The 26,832-nt window shown below is 38.1% G+C and overlaps 1 protein-coding gene across 1 annotated transcript in view; it reads left to right on the top strand.

Annotated features, from left to right (window-relative positions):
• LOC150080799 (putative oxidoreductase ZK1290.5) overlaps positions 1–26,832 on the top strand; it is a 99,195-nt gene that overhangs the window by 49,548 nt on the left and 22,815 nt on the right. The window contains exons 5-6 of the mRNA XM_090381401.1: positions 12,822–12,985; positions 22,514–22,624. Of these exons, the coding sequence (XP_090237527.1) occupies positions 12,822–12,985; positions 22,514–22,624 (275 nt within the window). The remainder of the gene's footprint in view (positions 1–12,821; positions 12,986–22,513; positions 22,625–26,832) is intronic.

The following is a 26,832-nucleotide window of genomic DNA, read 5'->3' as shown; positions in this document are numbered from 1 at the left end:
AAATTCTCTCTTGAGCTAATCTTCCAAAACCAAGTTCCACATTAAAGGACCAAAGACAGATCCCTTCGGACAGCCTCAAGTCACACAACGCATGATTGATCCAAAATTCGACTTAACTGTTACTCTGCGATCCCTAAAGTAATCTTTAATTATAGAGAAAATATTAAAAAAAAACATTTAGCCATGTGCAACATCATCAGTACACTGTCCCAACTAATGTAATCAAAGGCACAAGCAAAGTCGACAAAAATTCCTAAGGTATATTTATAATTCGATTCCCAAGCATTGCAAGCTAAAGAGTGAAGTGCATCCTCAGTACCTACACCAAGAGTGAAACCCTATTGTTTGTTAGAAATGCCAATATTACTTTTTTGGTAGATAGCAATCTGCATGGCTAAAAGCTTCTCATAAACTTTACTAACACCAGGAAGCAATGCAGTAGGTCTATATGAAGCAGGTGAACTTTGGTTGGCTTGGTTGGAGATTTTAGGATAATCTTGAGCAGTGAATCCTTCCAAGGAGACGGAAATACACCATCTCTTAGACAGTTATTAAAAACTTGTAACAATTCATTCGAATAAAGATTAGAGAACTTTTTGATTACCTCTCCCTCCAGTAGGTCCATACCTGGACATTTATTATTTTTAATGGACTTAACAACAGTGAGAAGTTCATCATGGGTAAAGGGTAATTCTTCAGTGTCGTTACCATATGACTCATTCAACACCTGCATATGACGATGTTCTAGATTAATGCATGAGTTATCAACCATGTTATCATTACTTATAAGGTGATCTAAGATTGCACTCATGGAATCTTCCCAACTACATGTCTCAGTGGTGCCCTTGCCAATAGAATAATTGAGAGTAAAGTGGAGGAGAAATTGTTGAAGATAAATACAAGAAAGGCACCTGGGGTGGATGGGATCTATCCAGTTATATTAAAGGAGACAGCAAAGGAAGTAAGCAATCTGTTAGCCATAATTATGAGAGCTTCCTGGGACTCAGGAGAGGTACCCACAGACTGGAGACGTGCAAATGTAACCCCAATTCACAAAGGAGGATCAAAGGCTGACACAAGTAATTATAGACCTGTGAGTTTAACTTCTGTTCCAGGAAAATTAATGGAAGCACTGGTTAAAGAAGCACTGCAGGATCATCTTGACAAGAATTCAGTTATAGCTCAACACAGCATGGTTTTGTTAAGGGAAGGTCTTGCCTGACCAATTTGATTGGATACTATGATGTAGTCACAAAAGAATTGGATGCAGGGAATAACTTTGATATTATATATTTGGATCTTAGAAAGGCTTTTGATACTGTTGCACATGGAAGACTGCTGCACAAATTGAAGCAGTGTGGCATTGGTGGCAAATTGTTGCTATGGATAAAGGGATGGTTGAGTGGTAGAAGACAGAGTGGTAATGAATGGACACTGCTCATTGTGGACTAATGTTATTAGTGGAGTCCCTCAGGGTTCGGTGTTGGGTCCATTGTTGTTTTCTGTATTTATAAATAATATTGATGATGGTATATCAAGTTTAATGTCCAAGTTTGCAGACGATACAAAGGTTGGCAGGGCTGTTAAGGACGCTACTGACGCTATGTGCTGCAACAGGATCTAGAAAGGTTGAGCAGATGGGCTGAGAGGTGGCAAATGAAGTTTAACATTGACAAATGTAAAGTACTACATATGGGAAACAGCAACCTCAGAGCAATGTATCAACTCTGTGGTACTACACTGACAGTGGTAGAGAATGAGAGGACCTGGGGGTAATTGTGCAGGCAGATATGAAGTTCTCTGAGCAGTGCAGACGGTCTGGAAGAGTAGCTCATGGTGTGTTATCAATGATATACAGGAATTTTTCTAGCAGGGATAGGGAGGTGATTATTCCCTTGTATAAGGCAATGGTCAGGTTGCACCTTGAGTACTGTATGCAGGTCTGGAGGCCTCATTTCAAGAAGGATGTAGAGCTGCTGGAACGAGTACAGAGAAGGGCAGCAAGGTTAGTGAATGGAACGAAGGGTTGCTCTTACGAAGAAAGGCTTAAGTTTTTCAAATTACAGTGTCTGGAGACTAGGCACCGGCGAGGTGATCTGATAGAGGTGTACAAAGCCTTGAATGGTTTGAACATGCTCAATGCTGATGGGATACTGCCTCTTGCTCAGAATAATCACCTGAGAGGACATAAATTCAAATTGAGGAAAGACAGATGTAGGATAGATGTGCGGAAATTTGCCTTTAGCTAGCGGGTAGTTGGTTGGTGGAACAGACTTCCATTCCTTGTCGTGGAAGTTGATAGCCTAAATAAGTTTAAGGCTCAGCTGGACAGGTATTTCGAACGAACAGAGGGGTGAAGTGGAAGTGGTTTTTTTTTTTTTTTTTTTTTTTTTTGGCTTATGCTGCATAAGCTTGCTTTTTGCATCAAATGCCTCTACTAATGCTAATATATAACATTAGCAGTTGCTCTGAATTTGCCAGTACAAATTTTATAAACCAATCCCCAAAGGTCATTATTTCCTGCTGTTTTCACCAACATTTTCCAGCAGTCTTATTTCTGTTTAGCGATAGCATGGACTATTTATTACGAAGACTTTGATATTCTTTCTTTAATCGAATAACTTCCAAGGCATTTTCCCCATGTTTTCTCTTCTGAAATTGCTTCCTAGCCTTTATTAACCTGTTTTTTTCAATAAAGTAAGCTGACGTGTCCACCACTTAGCTGGTCTGTTTTATCTGTTTCTGTTTCTGTTTCGAAGTTTCTGAGTTATCTATGATGCAGCTACACTTGCATCATAGATAACTCAGAGATCACAATCATGGTCCACTGAAGACTTCTCTCAAAGTTATCCCAGTTTGCATGCTTAACACTGTTTTCCCTATGTGTATTGATTTCTAAACATAGACAATTTTTGAAATTCCCCATTTCAAAGTTGAGAGATTCTTGTCAGTTAGAATAGATTCCCACATTTCTGTGACTGAAGAATTCTGCCAAACTTTCAAGTGTTCCAGACTATGAAGAGCAAGCATATCATCTTGAAATGTGCATTTATCCAAAGACAGAGGCTGGCAATTTCTTTGCAATATCAAATTGAAATGGATCATGCAAGAACTGAAGTGCCAATTTGTAGCTGTTGAAATCAGAAAAGTGTGATTTGAATTTCTGAGACAGTTTTCATTCAGTGTACATAGAGTTACAGCATCACATTAAGACCACCCTTTTTTTTTTTTTTTTTTTTTAAGGAATCTAACCAGGTTTACGGAATGGGTCAAATCATCCTTGTGAGTTTGTGCCAGAAGATTTCGTTTTGACTTAGCTCCTTGAATATTTTGCACCTGCTCACATAATACTTTTCCCTTTTCCTGGAGTTTCACATTCAAGTGAGCTATGATATCGCACAGAAAATTTTTACATTTTCTGTGTGATTTTTCTGACTTTCTCAATGTCAGAAAAATTTCGATATGTTTCTCAACAAGAAAATCTGTAATTTAAGGATGGAAAGAGGTAAAACATTTCGGTACTTTTCCTCTGCTCAGCCATCTCACATTCACAAAATCAATAAGATCTTTGAAGTCACAGTCATCACATTCTTTTCAAAGTCTCATCAAATATCAGCATCAGAAACATTGATGGATGAAGGAAGTTCCACTTTGGATGTAACTCTCAATTTTCACAACCATATCCATCAAATTTTTTGTGTCAGTTCTGAGCATTTGAGCGCACAAATTGTCTTGATACAGAATGCAGTAGGAGGACAACAACATGGTCCACTGAAGACTTCTCTCCAAGTTATCCCAGTTTGCATGCTTAACAGAAAAGTGCCATAATTGATTCAAGCCAACACTGTTTTCCCTATTTTTTTCATGCCATTCTCTTTCAAATGCTGTTTCAAAAGAGAAACATCATTTATCTCCATTCTTTGCAGGTGTACCATCCATTGTTAGCACATAATGGCCTTTAGCTGCCATTGCACTGTAAAACGTCCAAAAACAACAATAACATCCATTGTAACAGAAGTTAGTTTTCCAGATCCAGGTCACATATTTTTTAAATCTTAAAAAAAATTTTTCAAGTATATCAGCTCCACACATTTGACTTTGTAGTCCATAAGTACAAGGATTTCTTGAAAAGTTTGAGAATGGGGAGCACAAACAGAACCCAAAAGATTAACTGCACTGCGTAAGATCGGTTGACTCATCGAGTGCCAGAGAGTCTTTCAGTTGTTCAATTAGTTGCTGTTCTGTGCTTTTCAGTAATTCCAGTACTCTGCAGACAACTTTCTTTTTTTTTTTTTTCATATTAATACAAATGTTAATATTAATGTCCTGCAACATAGCTGCACTTTTTAAAGGATATTGTTCTTCACTTTCCAATCATAATTCTTCAGCAGAGACTCCATTACTGTGATTACAGTTTCCTTTACCATCTCAGCATCATAAAATGCTTTCCTCTTCTGAGCCAAAATCCAGACTACTTTATATCTAGGTAATGTCACGAGATGCTTTGAGGGAAAAAAGTTGCTTCAAGGTACCCTTCTGATCATGAAATTGTGATTTCAATGATGTGACTGTGGCCATCAATCAGAAATCTGTTGTCAATTTTGCTGTGCATATTGCAGTAGTGCTGCTTCAAACTGTATGCCTTATTATTCACTGAAACGTTTTTTCCACAGAAGGCACATTTGCCCGTATCACCACAAATTTCAGCTCCCAGCTTTCTAGAAATTTTTGCGTTGTGTTCTTCCACTAAGTTGCTTTTTAGAACTTAGTTCTGAATCAGAGAGTTAGTCTACTTCACTTGCCTCAGCATTATTTTTTCTGCTGGTTCATTTAATTTCTGAATAATCCACTTATCCATCTCCGGGGGGGGATGTAAAAATGACTGAAGCAGGGAAAAATGCAAAAATTGCACACTGGAAACAGATAAAAATGATGTGACTGTGGCCATCAATCAGAAATCTGTTGTCAATTTTGCTGTGCATATTGCAGTAGTAGGGGGGGGGAATGTAAAAATGACTGAAGCAGGGAAAAATGCAAAAATTGCACACTGGAAACAGATAAAAACACATGCATTGTCAAGTTTCAACGTGGAACAAAAGATGGAACAGACTTCCATCTTTTGTTGTGGAAGTTGATAGCCAAAATAAATTTAAGGCTGAGCTGGACAGGCATTTGGAATGAATGGAGGGGTGAAATGGGAAGGTTTTTTTTTTTTTTTTTTTTTGGCTGTTGTTCTATAAGCTTTCTTTCTTGCATCATACGCTAATGCTAAGTTCTCTTCCACTTTCCTTTTGATTGAGAGCTCAGCATGCACAGCACACACACACAAATCTACATGGATGGATTTGAAACTGACAGTTATGTTGGTGCAGCAGCACTATTTCCTCAATTACTATATTCAAGAAACTCCCTACTGAATGTAGCAGCTATATAGCAGAACTCTCTGCTGTCCACAACCTTAAATTTCAACTCTCAACAACCACGTTGCACAGTGGTTGTCGAGAGTTGAAATCATACATGCAGACTCCATTACCACTATACAGCAGAATATGAAGAATGATAACCCCTAGCTTAGACAGAATACCCTGACTAAGTTAAGTCAGGGTATTCCAGATCAGGACAGATTCTCTAGCCCCGGGTATCAAGCATTTCTGTGGCCACGCAATCTCTGAGCTCTATAAAGTGATTTCAAGCATTTTCCTTCAAAGGAATCACTCTTTTTATTAAGTTTAAAGTTAGCTTCTTTTAAATTTTTCATAAAGCATAGTATACTTCATCTTACAAGTAGTAAATCAAGTCGTGAAAGAAAAGACACCTTTCCTTTTATTTTTATTAGAGTTACTAATCCAACTAAGATAACAACTACTTGGCCACTTGTGGCATTACTCCTGCCTCCCCGTGGCGGAGCCAGTAACCTGAGTGGGAAAACTAACCTTCAGGGCTGAAAAGAGTACAAAATGGACAAAGAAACCTTTCCTCCACTTGATCATTTGAGATCATCTTCCAATAAAGACCAACCTGATCATTACTCCTATCAAAATAAAAGACAAAAAAAACAGTTTTTTGTCAACAAGATCACTCAGCCTTTCTCCTTATTCATTCTCTATCAGATTTCCCTCTGAGCAAATTATCCCCATTTCTAATCCAGAAATGCTTGGAAAATGCTGCAGGATCACCAAAGATGGTAAAGCTATAAAAGTCTGGAGATCTGCTGGTAGAAACAATGAAACCAAAATACACAGAAATATTATTGAAACTGACCACATTTGGTGGAATTCCTGTGAAAATAATGCACCATGCCACTCTGAATACCTCCAAATCCATATATCCATATATATATAGGGAATTGAGAGGAACTCAGAGAATGAAATTGTACAAGAATTGACAGATCAAAGAGTAATACACCCAAAAAGAATATTAATCCGGGAAGATGGAGAAATAAAGCCTACACGGAACATAATACTGACCTTTAGTACCCCAAACTTACCAGCAGTGGTTAAAGCAGGGTATCTGAATTGTCCATACGTCCATATAAACCGAATCCCATCAAGTGTTATAAGTGCTAGAAATATGGACACTCCCAGTTAGCATGCCATGGCACTATGATTTGCCCAAACTGTGGTTCAACAGAACAGACTCAAGCTGATTGTACTGTAACCTCCTTCACTTGTCCCAATTGCAAAGGTAACCATCCAACATATTCAAAAAATTGTGAAGTGTGGAAAAAAAATACAAAACAGAAAACAAAGTAACTTACCAGGAAGCCAAAAAAGCATATTATGCAGTTCATGACAAAATGGACATGTGCACAGGCAACCCAACACACTCATTCAATTGGTACTCAAACTGACATTACAAGCACATATTTTTGCTGATTGGGCCAGGTCTGTGCTTAATGCTAAGCCACAACCTGCCAAACAGAGGCAACTGGACCAAGGAATTAATACTCCAATTTCAGTTTCACCCAACATGCCACACACTAGCAAAGCTTTGGTGGATTTATTGGATGATTGTTTTCTACAGCAGCATGTTTGGGAGGCAACTAGAGGGAGAATACTCTTGATCTGATTATCAGTAGTGATTCTTCATGCATTAAGAATCTATAGATTCTTAATGCATGAAGGTGGCAGTGATCACAGTGTGCTGAAGTGGGATTTACTCAAAGAGGTAACTATCATCAGGAAGGGTTTTTGCTTTTGTAAAGGTAACTACAGTGGTCTGAGACAGTATTTAAATACTATACGGTTGGACCATCTGATGATGTTAACAACAGCAAATTCAAAATGGGAAGCAATCAAAGAAATAATCTTGGAAGCTACTAGGCTTTTTATACCAACTAAGAAATATTGTTCAAGATTTAGGCCTAAATGGATGTCAGATGAACTAATTAGACATGTGGCAGAGAAGAAAAATGCATGAGATACATATAAATTAACAGGTGACAAAGAAGCCTATGATAGATATAAGCTGGTCTGTAACCAAGTCACAACAGAGGCTAGACAGACAAAGGCAGATTACGAGAAATCTTTGGCAAAGAATGCAAAGAAAAACAGCAAAGAGTTCTTTACTTATGTAAACTCTAGAAGGAACGGGATGGATCAGATTGGTCCACTTGATATCGATGGTTCAACTGTTGATGATCCTGCTCAGATAGCTAACAAACTAAATGAATATTTTGCATCTACATTCACACATGAGGAGTTATTAAGGGAGGGGAATGCCAGAGGTGTATTAAACTCTGGCAGTAAGCTAGATAATCTCGTAATAACTGAGTAAAGTGGAGGAGAAATTGTTGAAGATAAACATAAGAAAGGCACCTGGGGTGGATGGATCTATCCAGTTATATTAAAGGAGGCAGCAAAGGAAGTAAGAAAACCCTTAGCCATAATTATGACAGCTTACTTGGACTCAGGGGAGGAGGTACCCATGAACTGGAAATGTGCAAATATGACCCCAATCCACAAAGAAGGATCAAAGGGAGACACAGGTAATTACAGACCTGTTAGTTTAACTTCTGTTCCAGGGAAATTAATGGAGATACTGGTTAAACAAGCATTGCAGGATCATCTAGACAAGACTTCAGTTATAACATGGACACCGCATGTGTTTGTTAAGGGGAAGTCTTGTCTTCCCAATTTGATTGGATACTATGATGTAGGCTACTGGACTAGCCAGGTGGGTAAAGTGCCTGCCTGGAACCCAAAGGTTGTGGGTTCGAATCCTGCCTCGGGCTTGTATCAGAGTAAAACTCAAAAACTTTGGGAGGTGCATTATGGCCACAGAAGCTGATGTGCCAACAACTAACAAAAAAAAAAAAAAAAAAAACAATGATGTAGTCACAAAGGAACTGGATGCAAAGAATAATTTTGATATCATATGTTTGGATCTTAGAAAGGCTTTTGATACTGCTGCACAAATTGGAGTTGCTTGGCATTGGAGGCAAATTGCTGCTATGGATAAAGGGATGGTTGAGTGGGAGAAGACTAGAATGGTAATCAATGGACACTGCTCTTCGTGGACTAATGTTATTAGTGGAGTCCCCCAGGGTTCAGTGTTGGGTCCATTGTTGTTTTCTGTATTCATTAATGATAATGGTATATCAGGCTTAATGTCCAAGTTTGCAGAAGATACGAAGGTTGGCAGGGTTGTTAATGACAGTGCGCTGCTGCAACAGGATGTAGAAAAGTTGAGTAGATGGGCTGAGAGGTGGCAACTGAAGTTTAACATTGACAAATGTAAAGTACTGCATATGAGAAACAGTAACCCCAGAGTAATGTATCAACTGTGTGGTACTACACTACAGAGGTAGAGAGTGAAAAGGACCTGGGGGTAATTGTGCAGGAAGATATGAAATTTTCTGAGCAGTGCAGATGGTCTGCAAGAGTAGCTCATGGTGTCTTGTCAATGATGTACAGGAATTTTTCTATCAGGGATGAGGGGATTATCCCCTTGTATAAGGCAATGATCAGGCCACACCTGGAGTGCTGTATACAACTGTGTCTGGAGGCCTCATTTTAAGGAGTAGAGCTGTTGGAACAAGTACAGAGAACGGCAACAAGATTAGTGAATGGAACAAAGGGTTGCTCTTACGATGAAAGGCCTATGTTTTACAAATTAGTGTCTGGAGACTAGGCACCTGAAAGATGATCAGATTGAGGTGTATAAAGCCTTGAATGGTTTTCAGCATGCTCAGTGCTGATGAGATTCTTTCTCTTGCTCAGAATAATCGCTGAGAGGGCATAAATTCAAATTGATTAAAGACAGTTGTAGGGTAGACGTGCGAAAGTTTGCCTTTAGCCAGCAGGTGGTCGATTGCTGGAGCAAACTTCCATCTGTCGTTGTAGAAGTTGATAGCTTAAACAGATTCAAGGCAGAACTAGACAAACATTTGGAGCAAGTGGATGAGTGAAATGAGAAGGGGGTGTTGTTTTTTTTTTTTTTTGGCTGATGTAAACTATATAAACTTGCTTTCCTGCATCATGTGCCCTTGCTGACGCTGATGCCTGAAACTACGAAAAAAGCAGACAAAATAGTACCAACAGATCATGCTCAGATAATTCCCCATACGTATGGATGTTGACAACAAAACTAACCCAGAAGAGACTATATTAGAACTTTATTCAGAAGAATACATGGGAGTGACCAGTTTCCCCAAAAAAGATGGAAATAAAACAGATTGTTACAAACAGACTGCTCCCAAAAAACAGAGATTAAAACATAATTCCTAAAACCAAGTAATGTAGTACATAATTCAATGGAACTGCAGAGGCATGCGAGCTAATACTGATGATTATGACCTCATCAATAAGTACAATCCAGTGAATGTTTATCTGCAAGAAATCAGTTTAACACCACAGGTAAATCCTCACATGGAGGGGTAGCAATACTAGTTAACTCTAAAATCCCTGCTCAACATATCTATCTACAGACTTACTAAGAAGCTGTTGCTGTGTGTGTGTTGCACTTGGAATAACACTAACTCTTGTTTCAATATACCTCCCACCAAATAGACTTTTTGTGTTAAAAGAACTAGATCTTATACTACAATTGCCAATACCTTTCTTCTCCTTGGAGATTTCAATTGGCATCGCCCATTGTGGTGATCTTCATGCATGGATAAAAGAGACATCTGATTGAGACATTACTGAATCAACAGCAGTTAACCTTACTAAATACTGGCCATCACACTTATGTTCATCTACCCACAGGATACACTTCAGCAATTGATCTGTCAATTTGTTCTTCCATACTGTTCCCCAGTATGGAGTGGTCAATCTTACATGATTCGTACAACAGTGATCATTTTCCAATTATATGCAGAATTCAAACAAAACAATCCCATTGTCCAGATTACAGAGTAAAATGGAAATTCACAAGAGCAAATTAGACAAAATATTCAGTCTGTGTTTATTTTGATGATCAATTCATTAAAACACAACAAATAGATGAAGTCATCGAGCAGATTACCACACAAATTTTGGTAGCAGATTCTTAAGCAATTCCTCAGTCCTCTGCAAACCAAAAAAGACATGAAAAACACTGGAATGAGACGCTGTAACAGTGCAAAACGAGAAAAAAATAAAGCTTGGAACCTATTTCGTAGTTTTTCTACAGCAGCCAACCTCATTTTATATAAAAAAAAAAACAAAAGGCAAGGGCATGACAAATCAGTCACCGTGTTAGGCCAATTGGTGAAAACTCGTACTGGAAAACTCGTACCCACCAATTGGCCTAACACAGTGTATTTATCCTGTAATTATGTTCAAGCCTAACTTTAATTTATATGTGAATATTATAGCTTAATTGTATTCAATTATACCACTTTTAACACAACTGACTTAAATACATGATGCACTAACTCTCGGACATTCGTTCAGGGGCCTAACTATAGGAACGGGTTTGCAACCCCGAACCACCCTAGCCAAACTACATACTCCTACTATAATCAGCTTTTGACTTTACTAACCTCTACATATTATGCCCTGTGAGCCATTAGTTTATTGACCGCAAAAGCGGGGCTCTATTTTTCTAACTTTACCCAAGCTGTTTTTCGCCTTAACAAAGTTTAGCTGCCTTCTACTGCTACTTTGTCAGCTATTATATTTCTTGCTATCCTGGGCAGTTGGAGCATCATGTACTTAATCCTAGTGTAGTTTTCACTGCCCACGTAATTTCATTTCATCTCAAACGTACACCGAAATTTTGTTCAAAGCTAGGCGCCGCTAATGTGCCCTCGCATAAATACACTGGTAATCCTCTGACACAGTCTTTTCTGTCAGCCCGACCAGTAGCGGTAAGTTCCCGTCATTCGAAATTTCTTTACCTTTGTCTTTGTTTCTTTGGTTTTTTCCACCTTCATATCGTTCTACTTACTTCTGTAAGGTCATCCATGATCTGTATGTATTACTTTAGCAACACAATTTTGTACTGGCTAACTTTATTCTTAAATTTTTTTCTTTATTCTTTATTCTGAAATTATATTCAAAATTTATACTAGATTTATCACATGGTTTTTTTCGCACGTGTATCTTGACATACAGAACATGTCGGAAACAGAAGTAAGAACATTGCTGTCTTTTTCATTATTTTGGTGGATGACCTCTGAAGAAGACACTAAAATTATGAATGACACCGCAATGCTATTTCCACCTTGGTCGTCTCTTCAAAATTCCATTTGGTTTATTTTTTCCTTTGTTATATTTATTTTAATTTCGTTTCCCATCTCCCCCCCCCTTTTTTCAGTCAACACATATCGCTCCCAGGGTACACTGTATTTTCATTAGTCTAATTCTAAGAATAAATATCTACTTACTATATTTTACACTAATAATAATAATCCCTTATATATATATATATATATATATATATATATATATATATATATATATATATATATAAATATATATTTATCTTTATCTGCTTGTGGTCATTTATCCACCACAGTGCAAAAACTGCAACATCCAGCTTACTTTCCCACATGTACTCATTGATTTTCACTCATACAATAGTATTTGCATTCAAATACTATTTTTGCCTCATTTACCACTGTGAACGCCTGTCTCAATGTTGTGCACCTTCTATCAGATACACCATACCAGGCTAAAATTTTTATTTTCCTTAAATGGATACAGCTCTATTATGCATTTAAGTTTACCACAGTTAGGCACATTGTGTTGTTTCCCTTTGGCCATAAATCCCATAAATAAACAAGCATGAGTAAATAACTGTTTGAACAGATTTTCGTCTATTGTTGTGGAAGTGTGTGTAGTTTGGATAAATTTAAGAATTTGGCAAATTATGTGGGTTATTGACCTAGTGAGAGTGGAAAAAGAAGTAACCTTGAAACTTTAGCCAAACAGTGGTATGCAAAACATGTGCCTATTACTGTGTGGACCATTCAACGTGCTTTCCATTTTTAGACTTAATTTACAGGTTTTGCATTCAAATACTTTGCTGGTGTTTTTTTTTTAAATTTTTTGTTTTAGTTTTCTTAGATTATTAATTTCATAACAGGATGAACAATTTTGACCTATTTCTAATTTTTATTAAACTAAAAAAAAAAGGGGGGGGGTAAATAAAATACACAGAGAACTTGCTATTTTGAAGATTTTTGGCACACCAGTCACCATAAACTAGATTTCTCATCAAGATCTTTCTAATGCTATATATCTTTGGCATATTCAAGAATAATTTTGATAATGTATAATACTTTTCTGGAAAGGAGTTTCATTATTTTAATAGCTTTAAACAAAAAGTGCATAAATAACATTAATACTAGTGCAGCCAGTATAAAAGAAGTATTTGACGATTTCTTTTTGTAGGCTCATGCAGAGCTATTGGAGTTAGTAATTATAATATTAAACATCTTGAAGAGCTCCTGGATACAAGTTCACTTGTGCCACATGTCAATCAAGTTGAATTCCATCCTTTTCAGAATCCAGTTGAGTTGCGGCACTTCTGCAAAGACCACAAAATACAGTTTGAGGTAAGTTAAACTCAATTAATACTGAACTGTAGTAGAATTATTCATATGTCAGACTGGTGTGATATGGCCATGATACTTTAATACCATTCAACAACACCCTCAGATTGAGTAGTAAACTCTACAATTAAAATCTGGACACATGCATATCTACAAATAACCTTTATTTACAAGAAAAGTAATAACTTGTGCTACAGCCTCTAGTCTCTGAGGAACACTCTCCACTAGTGTTGTGTAAATGCCACTTCAAAGTGGCCCCTCAATGTGGGCATGTACATGCTGAGGGAACCTCACAGTGACACTGCTGGACACGTCCTCCAGATTAGCATCACTGGGATCCAACACCCAGAGCCTAGTTTCCAGACTAACACTGTATGAATCCAGTGTGTTTGCCCTGTAGAAATTTGGGAAGAGGGTGATCCTGGCGGTTGAGGGGCCCAGCTTCAACACACCACTTTGGCCCCCGCTTTGAAAAGATGGGTAGTCCTGGATGGCTCATCTAGAATCAATTGAATAGCAAATCTGCCTGAAAGGGTCAACCGTGCGAATGCCATGCCCCTATTCTCATAGTCCGATGGACAGGATTCAGGCTGGTGGCTGTGCAAGTATGGTGTATGGGTTGAACTGGCACCTCGCTCCCAAGCCACATTTATTGCTTGCTGGGTAGTGGTGAGGGCTGATGACCCTCCTATGTGTGTGTCCTGTGGCACAATCTTAACGATCAGACACCTTTTAATTGACTGTCCAGATTTTAGCAGTACCCGTTTTACCGCTTTTAATCATCTGACTGAGCCTTATACACTCAGTCAGATTTTATCCGACAATGACAATGTGTCTGCTGTTTTTAGCTTTTTAAAAGCAATAAAGGTTTTTAATCGTATTTAAAATTTATATGTTATTGTTGTTTATTTATGTTTTCAGATCTGGACATGGTGGCCTAATTAATTAGGTCACCGAGATGTTAAATTTTTTAGATATTACCTGGTCTTGGCGCATTATAGCCTTAGTTGCTAGTGCGCCAATAAAACCCAAATCAACAACAACAACAACTGGGTAGTGGACCCGGCAAGCTATTTTGGTTCCGTGGTGGGTGGGGAACCTGGACACTGAACCAAAACAAATTCTCTATGAATCCTGATAAAGTGATTTCTTTTGGGGAAAATTAGAATTAGCCCTTTTGATGTCACTTCTGCTAAAAGACAGAAAACAAATTATATCAGGTTCAACACCTCGTTTCCTGATAATTCACTCTACTAGTGAGAAGCCATTAGGAAAAATGTCACCATTTTTATCCAGAAGGGTTAGCAGGCTCTCCCAAATCTGTCAAATGGCTTTGCTAAGGTGACATTCTTGTAGCTCAGCTCCTCTATAAATGCATCTCGGCTCCTCTGAGCTACATTTATGAAGGGAATTACTGTTACCCCCCCCCACAAGACACTGAACCCATCCCATGTTGCCATCACTGAGTGGGATCTTATGGAAGTGTCTGAAGAGGAAATCTGTTTTGAATCAACACCCCAAGGAGTGACAGCTGCAAAATGAATATTTATGCATAGAGATGGGAAACTTGTTCCCACCAGAAATATCATCTTTACATTCAATTCACAAACATTTCCTAATGAGGCCAAAGCTGTCCAGTGCATCTGTATGTACCAAATCCTTTATTTCTGGCACTTAAAGCATAAAGCACCCTTTATACAGTCCCCGACATATGTAAGAGATATGTTCCAAGACTTCTTATGTAAGTTGAGGTTTATGTAACTCAGGAATGACTAATAAAATATTGCTACTATATCCCTGATATACCAACATTACAAAAACCACATAATATCCTCACAAGAATAAAGAAAAATAGTTATATATTTTTCAATTAATTATTTACATATTTTTTATATGTTATATATTTTCAATTAATTAGTTATATTTTTAATTAGTTCAATTAAAAACTTTATCTGGGGACAGCGGTAAAGTAGCTAGAGCTGCACATAAGAAATGAAAACATAAAAGGAAGGAAAAAATGCATGTTATTGTGCTGTAAAAAGTGATATGTATTTTGTAATCTTGGTTATTATAATTGACTTCATTGGTACTGATCTTTTCACCGCTTCTTGTATTCTGTCTTTGTCCTTTATTATTATGTTCACTGTTGGCGCTGATAAATCTAAATTCTGCACGATACTTGTTAATGCTTGCCCATTTTCATCCTTATTATTTTAATTTTCTGATCCAAATCAATCGCTTTCCTTTTCTTGGTAGATTTACTTGTACTGCTGTCACTTATTCTCTTAGTCAGCACCATGATAATGATAAAAATTAATTTCTGTAAAGAACTTCACAGGGTTAAGGTGGAAACATACTATTATCATCTCACACAAGATCCACATGGTCACATTTTACTAAAACACATTTCTGGAGGTCACTACCATAAAACAATGAAAACAATTTTCCAGTTTATCAGGCTTTTCTGTTAGTGCAATCTATTATAAATGGGTAATATGTGTCCTTCACTGAAATCTGTCATATAAAAAAAAACTAATTTTCAGAATCTTCTTTTCATTCCTATTTTTTAAGCTTTATAAACTTGTTACTCCATATCTCATTTATGCATGCCGTGTTCATCGTTATTGATTGCTTATTTTTTTTTTTTTTTACTGTTCTAAATTTTACAGTCCTAAAAAAAATTGAATGAAAAAAAATTTACGTATGTCCAAAGCTAAATAACTCAGGCTTACGCAAGTCGGGGACTTACTGTACTTTAAGTGCCACAAATATGGCTTTGTTGAGGGAAAATCATGCATAACTAACTTAGTAGACTATTTTGACACAGTTACTCAAGAACTGAATTTTGGGAACAGTTTTGACATAGCTTGTTTGGATTTTAATGACAGTCCCTCATGAGAGGTTACTGTATAAGCTTGAACAGGTTGGTATTACTGGATTACCAACCTGTAAGAATCTAATAGTAGATTCTAATAGTAGTTCTAATGCACTTCACAAAGTGCATTAGAAAAGGGGTGACGCCTAAGCAGTGGAATAATGCAATCATAGTTTTGCTGCATAAGAAAGGAGATAAATCAGAAATTGGAAATTATAGACCAATTAGCTTGTTATCCCACATCTACAAGTTGTTCACAAGGGTCATTACTAACAGATTAGAAAGAATACTGGATGAGAATCAACCGAAAGAGCAAGCTGGCTTTAGGACAGGATTCTCAACTATGGATCACCTTCATGTAATATCACAGCTAATGGAGAAAGCAAATGAATATAAAACACCATTATGCCTGGCATTTGTGGATTATGAAAAGGCATTTGACTCCATACAGCATAAGGCAATGTTTCGGGCACTGGAAAGACAAGGCATTGATACCCCATATATTATGATTTTGAAGAAAATATACGAGAGTGCTACCTCCTTTATTAGACTAGACAAAGACAGTTGGAAATTTAAAATTGAGAAAGGAGTTCGACAAGGAGACACAATATCTCCTAAGCTGTTTACTGCCCTTGAGGAAGCTTTCAGAAGATTAGACTGGTCGCAGAAAGGAGTCAATGTGAACGGAGAGTACCTAAACCATTTGCGATTTGCAGATGACATTGTGGTCATAAGCCATGATCCCAAAGAATTAGAGGAAAATCTTAATCAGTTATGCACAGCTAGTAAGGATTTTGGACTAAAGATGAATATGGCTAAAACAAAAGTAATGATGAACAAGTATGCCACAGAAAGAGACATAATGATTGAAGGAGCAATAATTGAAAAGGTGGAGTCATATACTTATCTGGGACAAGTTATTAGCTGTAATAATGATAAATGGCTGGAAGTCAAGAGAAGAATAAATTTTGGATGGATAGTATTCAGGAAATATAGTCACATACTGAAGAGCAATATCCCAGTTTGTCTGAAACGTAAAATAATGGACCAATGTATACTCCCCACCATGACTTATGGAAGTGAAACTTGGGCACTCACCAAAAGAATGGAAGAGAAGCTGAGAACCACACAGCGAAGAATGGAACGAATCATATTGGGAATAAGACTGTTAGATAAGAAGAGAAACACATGGATTAGGCAACAAACTCAAGTAAAGGACATTCTTATCAAAACTAAAGAACTAAAATGGTCTTGGGCAGGACACATAGCTCGAAGACATGATGACAGATGGACTAAGAAAATAACAGAATGGTATCCAAGAGGAGCTAGAAGAAAACCTGGAAGACAAAGGCGGAGATGGATAGATGAAATTCATGAGTTTGTGGGTAGTAAATGGATGTCCAGTGCTCAAAACAGAAGCAACTGGAAAGTTGCTGGAGAGGCCTTCATCCTGCAGTGGATTGAAAATGGCTGATGATGATGATGAAGAATCTAAGATGAAGGTTGCAGGGCAGAAGGTTGTGATTAATGGATATTCTTCAGATGGGTGTAATGTCAGGGGTGGGGAACCTTCAAGGATCGGTTCTTGGATCAGTATTGTTTCTCATTTTCATAAATGAGATATAGACGAAGGGATAGAAGGTGGGATGTCAAAATTTTCAGAGGACATAAAGATCAAGATTGTTAATGATCAGTGCCAAGCAGCACTCCTTCAGGATGAACTGAGCAGACTTCAAAGATGGTCAGAGAAGTGGCAGAAGTTTTAATGCAGATAAAGGCAAGATCTTGCACTTGCGAATAGCAACTCCCAAATAAATTATACACTTTGTGAGGTTGAATTAAAAACAGTGGAGCAGGAAAGGGATCTGAGAGTTATGATATGGTCAGATATGAAGTTTTCTGAACAGTGTAAACAGGCAGCCAAGAAAGCAAGCCCATTTATCAAACGTTATCCTGTAGACATAGAAAGGTAATAATCCCACTGTATAAGGTACTAGTAAGACCACATTTGGAATACTGTGTTCAAGTATGGAGACCTCATCTGAAAAAAAAAAAGACTGATCTTCTTGACAGGGTCCAAACATGGGCAACATGAACGATGAGATTGGCAAAAGGGCAACCATACGAGGAAAGATTCCAATATATTCAAACTAGAGCTTGACAACCAGGCACCTCAAAAGTGACCTGATTGAGGTTTATAAAGCTCTGAGAGGAATTAGTAAAATGAATGAAGGTGGATTTCACTGTTATAAAGAATTCCCAAACTATAGGCCATAAATTTAAATTACAGAGGTTGAAGTTTAGATTAGATTGAAGGCACCTCCGTAGCCAGGTGGGAAGGAGCAGCAGTGCGTAGCACACGCTTCTTGATTAGACAGGGGTTCGAGCCCGTCACCACCAAATACGGAGGATGTGGAAAGGTCAGGGAATGACCACCACATATCCTGAGCAATATGGCCTTAGTTGCTAATGCTCCTAAAAAACCAAACAACAAACAAACAAACAACATTAGATTGAAGTTTTCTTTTAGCCAGCTAGTTAATTGCTGGAAGAAGTTGCCCTTGCAGGTAGATGAAGCTGACAGTTTGAATAAATTCAAAGGTCAACTGGATAGTTACCTGTATGATGAAGGAAGCATGTAATTTTGTATTTTCTTATCTACTTTTTTTTTTTTTGTGCCAGTGCAGCAAAAACCTGTCAATTCCTTGCGCTGTATGGCAAATACTATTACTATTACGGGCTTTATTATCTTTGAGATACAATTCTTATCCAGTTCTGTTCCTGGTTCATCAGAAGAATTTTGCTCTCTTTGAACATAATTTTGATATTCACTTCTGCTTTGATATCCTGGCCACATTGGGATTAGGGGAAGCAATTTGAGTGATATTACAGCCAAATTGGTAATTCCTAATAATCATCATGGCTTGTCAGTCCCCTATGCAGTCTAATCACAAATAATACACAAGATTTACTTGCAGTGGCAAAATTTATGGAATGGACAGACTTCAAATAAATTACATCAGAAAGCCTGTAATTAAACCATGGCAGTCTAATCTGAGCAGCATTCATAAAGAGCAAGTTGTTCCTCCACTGCTCCACATAGGACACAGTAATTTGATGTATTCCTTTTTTGCTGCAGGTTGACGATTCTTCCATTTATGAGTTCTGCTACATCATTTTATCCATTAAACACATTTTAATTGACTGTACAGCTCTGGGTCCGGTTCCAAGCGTTATTGCGATCGAGTGATTCTCTGAGCTTTTTATAGTGTGTTTTTTCACTGTGACAGTTCTTGTTAATTTGGAAAGTTTTTCTTACATTTTAAGTAATTAATTGTTAACTTATCCTTACAAATTGTAAGTACGTTACAAAAAGGAAAACCATCATTCTATTTTTTTTTTTCCTTTCCTTAAAACTAACAGACTAACTTTTACACCACTTGGTAACTCTAGCGGCACACTCCTGATTCCCCATGGCAGAGCTGGTAACCTGGGTGGTAAAGCTAAACCCCTAAGGCCAAACATAGCCATCATGGATTCAAAAAAATTTTCCAACCTTAGAGTCTTCAAGCACAGGATCAGAATCCATTAATGATAACATGTCTAGTCGACCTAAAAGGCTTTGAAGAGAATCACAGGGTCCTGACATTCCTAATTTCCTGATAATACACTCTCTGTCCACCTAGCCTGTGAGCAAGTTATTGCCATTCACGATCCAAAAATATTTGAAGTCTATTGTTGGATCACCAAAAATGAAGTGACTACAATCCTGAGACCCCCCCCACCCCGATTGAGACAGCCACCACGAAACATTCTGAGTAGCTATTAAAGACATTTGATGAGTTGCCAGTATCTCTTACTCCCCACAGTACCTTAAATTCATCAAAAGGCATAATCACAGAATGGGACCTACTTACAGTGTCTGAGGAGGAATTAGTTAAAGAACTTAGCAACCAAAAAGTAATCAGTGTGAAAAGAATAATTACGACTAAAAACAGATGGAAATCTCATTCCAGCTCGATCCATCATCTTAACTTTCAGCACTCCTGATTTACCATGCTCAGTAAAAGCTGGCTGTTTAAACTCCTGAATAATTCAGCCTTACATTCCAAATCCTCCATGTTTTAAATGCCAGAAATATGTCCATTCTTAGCAGGCATGCAGAGATGATGCCATCACCTCTCACAAAATCCTCAGACTTTTGCTGGATCTCTGGCATTCTGGGAAATGGAAATGCTGACTTTGTTGCTAAACATCCTCAATCTGTTCTCTCGCAAAAAATCCTCGGGTTCCTTACTCTGACTATAAGTTTATCATATGCAAAATGTGCTATGATAAATGGTCACAGGTCTGAAAGTCACACCAACAATAAACTTGACCAGATAAAACAAGATCCAAAGCTGTGGCTCTCTAGCTTCCGACAAAACAGACGAGAGGAAGTGTTATTGGTGAGACTCGGAATTCAAAAAAGACCCATCTCAATGCTCATCCTGTCAGAGGCAACCTACGGTCCATCATTTTCTCGTTGATTGTCCTTTACATTCAATTATCTGGCAAACACTTTTCAGTCACTCTCCACATTGAACATCTCACTGAATTTATCTCACTTCTTAGGAAACAATGTAAATATAGACTTGTGTTGTTAAACTCAACAGTTTAATGCTCTGACAGAGCCTTATACACTCGGTCAGATTTTATCCAACAATGACAAGGTGTCAGTTGTTCAACTTTTTTTACGTGATTTTTATACACACATAAAATGCATGTATATATATTTTTATACATGTATTGTACATGTCTTTTATACTTATATAGCCATTTGACAAGAAGACCTCATAAAGGTTACAGAATTCATTTTTTACATGCTATAACCTTGTCTTGGTGCATAATAGCCCTTGTTGCTAATGTGCCAAAAAAAAAAAAAATCAAAAACCTAACTTAACCTAACCTAGTTGTTTTTGAAAGAAGTGTTGTTTTCACAGAGTAAAGTTGACACAAAACCTGATATTAGCATTAGTAAGGCACATGATGCAAGAAAGCAAGCTTATCAGCCAAAAAAAAAAAAAAACTCTTATTGTCAAATGGCCACTACACTACAGGAAGCAAGATGTAGCTTCTGATTTCAAGAACTATGAAGCACACCAAATTTGAAATGAATTTTAAAATATATGTATAATGCTTTGTTTTTTTAATAATATTAACTAGGGGGCTTTGTCCCCTGCTCACTTTGCTCGCCCACTCCCGCGCGCATGCTTTTCTACGTAAAATGTAGAGTAAGTAGAATCTTTTCTACATAAAATACACCTGTCGATACTCACTGATCGATATCTAATCAGAAAATGACATATGTAATTATTTATCTGTGCATCTGTAGTGCTCAACATTCTCAAGGTCGAATAAATATCACTATGTAATTATTTACCTGCATTTACATAGATCACTTAGGAAAAGGCCTTTTGCTTCGGGTTCCATGATGCATGAGAAATATTATTGCATCCGAAAGAGCAGGACTGAAATATTTGCAAACTATACAAAAATTTAAAATATTTACAAAATACTAAACTATTTACAAATACTGTATACAATATTCATTAATATACAAAAAAAAAAACGTTACAATGGAACATTAAATGTTAGACAGAAGTACATGCACAAGGTTGGTGAACGTTATGGAGGCAGTTGTCAATAATTAATTGCATTTGTAGTGATGTAATTGCCTTGCCCTCTTCTCTCATTGGCTCGAATAAATATCACTAGGAGGAAAACTTTTTTTTTAATGTATGGAGAGATGTGTAATTTGAAGAAATATATGCACATGTGTGAAATTTTGCACACTTAAGGATAAACTAGAAAATGGAGGGAACTGTTTTTATTTTATGTCTAAAATGTGATTTTCGACAGAATTAATTATTTTTGGTGTCTTGAAAATAAAAGATGTAAAGCACAGCATGTTTTTAAGTTAATTTTTTATTGAAACTTTAAAAGTATATAAAAAGTACTGCAATCAGTTAAGAAAAGGTGAAATATTAGCATTGTTTAGTATTAGTAGTGGCCATATGGTGTAGCAACGAAGCCTATGGCTTATGCTGCACCAGCCAAAAAAAAATAAATAAATAAAAATACAAAAATTTTAAAAAAATAAATAATTAATAAAAGAAAAGGAAATAGACAACCTATGTGTTTCCCCTTCAAAGCTGACCTTTTGAATTTCCCCAAACTGTCAGCCTCTACCACCCATGTAAGTAACTTATTCCAGTAATTTATAACTCGCTGGCTAAAATAAAATTTGCTGCAATAACTTGAAATTATGGCCCCTAGTTCTACAATCATTTACAACTGTTAAAACTTCATCCTAATTCATTTTACTTATGCCTCTCAGAGCCTTAAATACCTCAATCAAGTCTCCTCTAAGATGATTTAAGCAGAATTCAAATCTAAAACATCACCGGAAATTAAAAATGCAGTTAGTCATCTGCCAGGTGACCTGCTATTGTTTTTTTGCTGCATTTTGTGCTCTATTCCTCCTCCACCACCACCAGGTTAAATTGAGAAAGAATAAAGTAACAAATTTAATACATACAAATAATTTGTTTTTTATGTTTTTTTTTTTTTCCCTCTTATCTTTATTTTATTTATTTTTTAAAATATATTTTCAGGGTTATTGCCCTTTGGGAAAAGGTCAGATCTTAAGAGAATCAACAGTTGTTGCAGTTGCTGAACATTGTAATCGCACTCCAGCTCAGGTGTTAATCAAATGGTCAATTCAGGTGAGTATAGAAACTTACTAAAAACAGATTGTAAAAAGTTTTACCCCTAGAGTCAACAGTGGTTAGGTTCACTTTATACCTATGTATAAAGTGTGCCATCAAATAAGTTTAGAATAAGCAAAAATACAGGAAAACTAAAATCCGGCACTTGTATCGACAATTTCGTTTCCCATTAAGAATACCTGCAAAAATGGGTGTCACTTCTCTCTTTTAATCTAATTAACTTATTTAGTAAACTTTATATATTAGCAAAGTGTTCTTACAAATTATCTTGATTGAGCTGATAGCTAGTTGAATGTCACTTTAGAACAGTTGAATATGAAGAGCGATGGAAAATGTCCAATGTGAGTACAGCTGGAAAATATTTCATCAAATCTATGGTTAATCTCTTCCATAAATGGTGACTTATTGACATGTACAAACAACTGATTACATTCCACACTACTGCCCCCAAGTGCCAAGAGTTAGTTGTCAGCCGATCAAAAGATATAACTTGCTATAAAGTGTTTTTTTTAGTTAGTGTGAGAAAAGACACCTTTAATTTTTTTTTCTTGTCAACTCTATTAATGCAATTAGCACTTGGGGCCACAGGTGCCAAGCTTATTTCGAGGCAAAGTGATATTTCAGCGATTTATAGTGCTTTTCAAGAGTGATTACAGTTATTTTTAAGTTCTTACATTTTTCTAAAGTCTTATTTTTAAAACCGTTCTATACTTGAAAAGCCACAAGTTAGAACACAGAAAGGAAACTCACCTTTCTTTCTTTATCCATATTTCTAGGTCACTGACCAACTAACACTTTAACCGCTTGGCCTCCTAGCAACACTGCTCCTGCCTCCCCGTGGCAGGGCAAGAAACCTTGGCAGATAAGTCCTCTTGCCAAGGCCTAAAAGGAGTGAACATGGCAAACAGACCACAGGCCCCTTGATGTGGTCACCTATATGTGGTGAGGAGACCTCCCGGTGATGCTGCTGGCCTTCCAGATTAGCATCACTGGAATCCAACGCCCATACCTTGGTTCCAGGGTTACATCATTGGAATCCAGCTGTGCAGCTATGTGCCGTGACCCATGGGAACTCGGAAAGGGGCCCAGCCTTAATCCACCACTTCGGCTCCTGCTTTGACAAGACGGGTGGTCCCGGGCTGGCCCAACTGGATCAATCGGCGGGTGGTTCTTACTGTTAGGGTCAACTGCATTCCAATAAGTCTCCCTCCCTTTGGTCCTGGGACAGGATCAAGGCTTATTGGAAATGTGGGTATGATGCTCCTGAGTGAACTTGTCCCATTCGTGTACACAGTACCTGCTAGTTCACTAGTGGTGGGTAAGGTACTTAGGGCATCTGAAATTTTTATTTTATTCCTATGAGTAATTTAAATCCTATTTCTTCTGGGGCCCCAACAAGGCCCCTACTTAACCGATCAGATGAGAATGATAGCAATTCTGTCAAAAGAGCCATAACTGGGGATAAAACACCATCTGTAACACTGCTTTTCCTCATTCTCCATTCGATCTGAGAGCAGCCAATCAGGAAGATGTCATCCTTCTTAACCAGAAAGGATTAGAAGGGTTAGCAGGATCACTAAAATTTGTAAATCGGCTGCATTCTAGCGATCTTTTAGTCGAAGCTTCAAGCACAAAGCAAGCAGAAATAATCCTGAAAATGGCATGCATAGGGGGAATACCGATCAGTGTAACACCCCACAAATCTCTGACCTCTTCACGAGGTGTCATTTCAGAGTGGGATCTTCTTCATGTCTCTGAAGAAGAGATCTGCTCTGAACTAAAAGACCAAGGAGTGACGGCTGTCAAGAGAATATCAATGCAGAAGGATGGGAATCTTGTCCCTACCCGAGATCTCATCCTAACATTCAACACCCCACGGCCTCCAAGTTCCATCAAGGCAGGGTACTTAAACTGCTCAGTGAGGATTTACATCCCAAACTCACTGAGGTGTTTTAGATGTCAAAAAATACAGCCACTCACAAATATCTTGTCGTGGTAATCCTGCCTGTTCTCGATGTGGTATGAAAGACCACAAGAGCAAGGAATGTTCAGCTTCCAAAAGCAATCTGTGTAAGTTGCCAAGGAGAGCACCCTGCCTACTCTAGAGCATGCCAGCGGTGGAAGGACGGAAAAGAAATTCAAAAAATAAAAACAGAGTTGAACATATCCTATCAGGAGGCCAGAAAATGCATTCAACCAATAAATAGCGGGAAGCCTTCATACGCCCAGAAGGTTTCTGCAAAGTGCACCATCTGTACACAAACTGAGATGACTGTACCACCGAAAGAGTCATTTACTCCGATTGCATGCTATTTATTGTGTTCACAAAAGCCCACCAAAAAACGCAGTCAGCTGCCACTACTATTTCCATACCTCCTAATGCCCCACCACTACCAAAACCAGATGGGAAAGAAAAGGTACAAATATCGGAAGAGCCACCTGCAATACAAGAAACAGTGGATGTCGAGGATAAGGAGGTATCAGATGACCCGTCCTGGAAATCTTTGCAGAAGAAGATATGGGCACAGGCCAATGACCTGTCTTTCCAAAGAAAGATAAAGCCAGGACTGAGAAAACAAAGCGCTCAGTCCTTCAGAAACCACCTGATGGACCTAACAAATCCAAATAATGGGCAAGTTCAAATTTCTACAATGGAATTGTCGTGGATGCTGTCAAAATAGTGACGTCCTCAAGGCCCTCTTAAGTAAGCATGAGCCTACTTGCTTTTGCTTACAGGAGACATATTTAAAGGCAAATGAGGACCCATACCTGTGTAACTTTTCAGTTATTCAAAAAGACAGAGATGAGGATGGACCTGTCCACGGAGGGGTCGTCATCCTTATGGGTAACCACACCCCATTTCAAGCTACACCACTTACCACCAACTTAGAGGCTGTAGCAGCTCAAGTTACTGTAGGGTTTCTCTTAACTGTTTGCTCCATCTATTTGCCACCTGGGAACGACATTCCCCAGGCAGACCTTGATGATCTCATTAGGCAATTGCCACCCCCTGTTTTTTGTTACCAGGGGATTTTAATGGACACAATACTCTGTGGGGTAGTGCCGACATCAGTGGTCTCCCTTTGAAAAGGGAGACCATGCCACCCATCTGAGATGCCATGGTGGAAGATCGGTCACGCTAACCGGAATGCCTTGAAAGATCTGGCATCATTTGAGATTTGGAATTTTAAAGGATATCTATGATCTGTATCTGAGGGGCCATCTAGCTCTCTTCATTAAAAATTTCTTATTGAACCAGTCATTCCAAGTTTGTGTTGGCTCTGTTTTCTCTCAATCTTTTTGTCAAGAGGAAGTAGTCCCCCAAGGGTCAGTGTTAAGTGTTACGCTTTTCGCTATCAAAGTTAATTCTATTACTGAACAACTTCCTCCAACTGTAAACAGCGCCCTCTTCATTGATGACTTCACCTTCTGTCAGTCATGCAACATGAGGGTTATTGAACGACAATTGCAGCATGCCGTTGACTATGTAAAATCTTGGGCAATGGCTAATGGTTTCAGACTATCGCCTCAGAAGACCTTCTGCATACACTTTTGTCGCAAATGGAACCTTCACCCTGAACCAGAACTCAAACTCGGGCAACACGTCATTCCAGTAGCACCTGAGACAAAATTCTTCTTGGGTCTCGCGTTCGATAAGAAGTTGACGTTTTTACCACATATCTGTTAACTGCAAACAAAGTGCACGAGGGGATTGAATCTTCTTTGGGCCATCTCCTCAAATAAATGGGGGGCACACCTATGCACTTTACTCTGCCTTTGTCGTGTGCTTGTTCGTTCAGAATTGGACTACGGGTCCCAAGTGTACACATCGGCTAGAAATAGCGTACTATGGTGGCTAGACCCACTTCACCACCAAGCCATCCATACTGCTACTGGAGCATTCAGAACATCCCCTGTCCCAGAGTTTATACGTCAAAGCAGGTGAACCACCACTATTGCTCCGACAAAAGCAACTGTCACTGAAATATACCGTTAAATTAAAATCCCTGTCAGACAACCCAACGTGGACTTCCATTTTTGAGCCACAATGGGGAAACTCTTTATAAAACCCATCTGACTGCTAACTGATCCTTTGGCATCCGTATCCAAGAGCTGCTCAGAGAGCTCAATATCACGGTAGACAATGTTGCCCAGTCACCAAGGCATCTACTTCCACCCTGGCTTGCTCGCTTATTATCATGTGA

The sequence above is a fragment of the Mastigoproctus giganteus genome, chromosome 9 (genome assembly GCF_048544385.1).
Source record: "Mastigoproctus giganteus isolate SK-2022 chromosome 9, ASM4854438v1, whole genome shotgun sequence".
Lineage (NCBI taxonomy): Eukaryota > Metazoa > Arthropoda > Arachnida > Uropygi > Thelyphonidae > Mastigoproctus > Mastigoproctus giganteus.
This window is presented reverse-complemented; position numbering and strand designations above follow the sequence as displayed.